The sequence below is a fragment of the Buceros rhinoceros genome, unplaced genomic scaffold, assembly GCF_000710305.1.
Source record: "Buceros rhinoceros silvestris isolate BGI_N320 unplaced genomic scaffold, ASM71030v1 scaffold18099, whole genome shotgun sequence".
NCBI classification, from domain to species: Eukaryota; Metazoa; Chordata; class Aves; order Bucerotiformes; family Bucerotidae; genus Buceros; species Buceros rhinoceros.
This window is the reverse complement of record NW_010432328.1, coordinates 46,021-46,248: the sequence shown is the minus strand read 5'-3', so window position 1 is coordinate 46,248 and position 228 is coordinate 46,021. Positions and strand designations below refer to the sequence as shown.

Here is a 228-nt window from a genome sequence, read left to right as displayed (position 1 = left end):
TGGCACTGTCCTGATGTCCGGGCGGGGGCGGCTCCGGCACGTGGACGGCCAGGCTGGCCAGAGCACCATGCCCACTGCAGAGGGGTACGCTGGCGCCCCAGGTGAGAGCAGCCAGCCCACAGGTCGCGGCCAGGTGACATGGATGCACTTGGTTGTGCTGGAGGGGTGACACTGAGGTCTCGCCTGTCGTGGGTGCCCAGTGTGGCTGGTGGTGTGGGGAATTGGCGT

The 228-nt window shown here is 68.0% G+C and overlaps 1 protein-coding gene across 1 annotated transcript in view; it reads left to right on the top strand.

Moving 5' to 3' along the window:
• Positions 1 to 7: 7 nt before the first annotated feature.
• Positions 8 to 228, top strand: part of EMILIN2 (elastin microfibril interfacer 2) — a 7,589-nt gene continuing 7,368 nt past the window's right edge. The window contains exon 1 of the mRNA XM_010143747.1: positions 8 to 101. Coding sequence (XP_010142049.1) covers positions 14 to 101 — 88 coding nt within the window. The 5' untranslated portion in view covers positions 8 to 13. The remainder of the gene's footprint in view (positions 102 to 228) is intronic.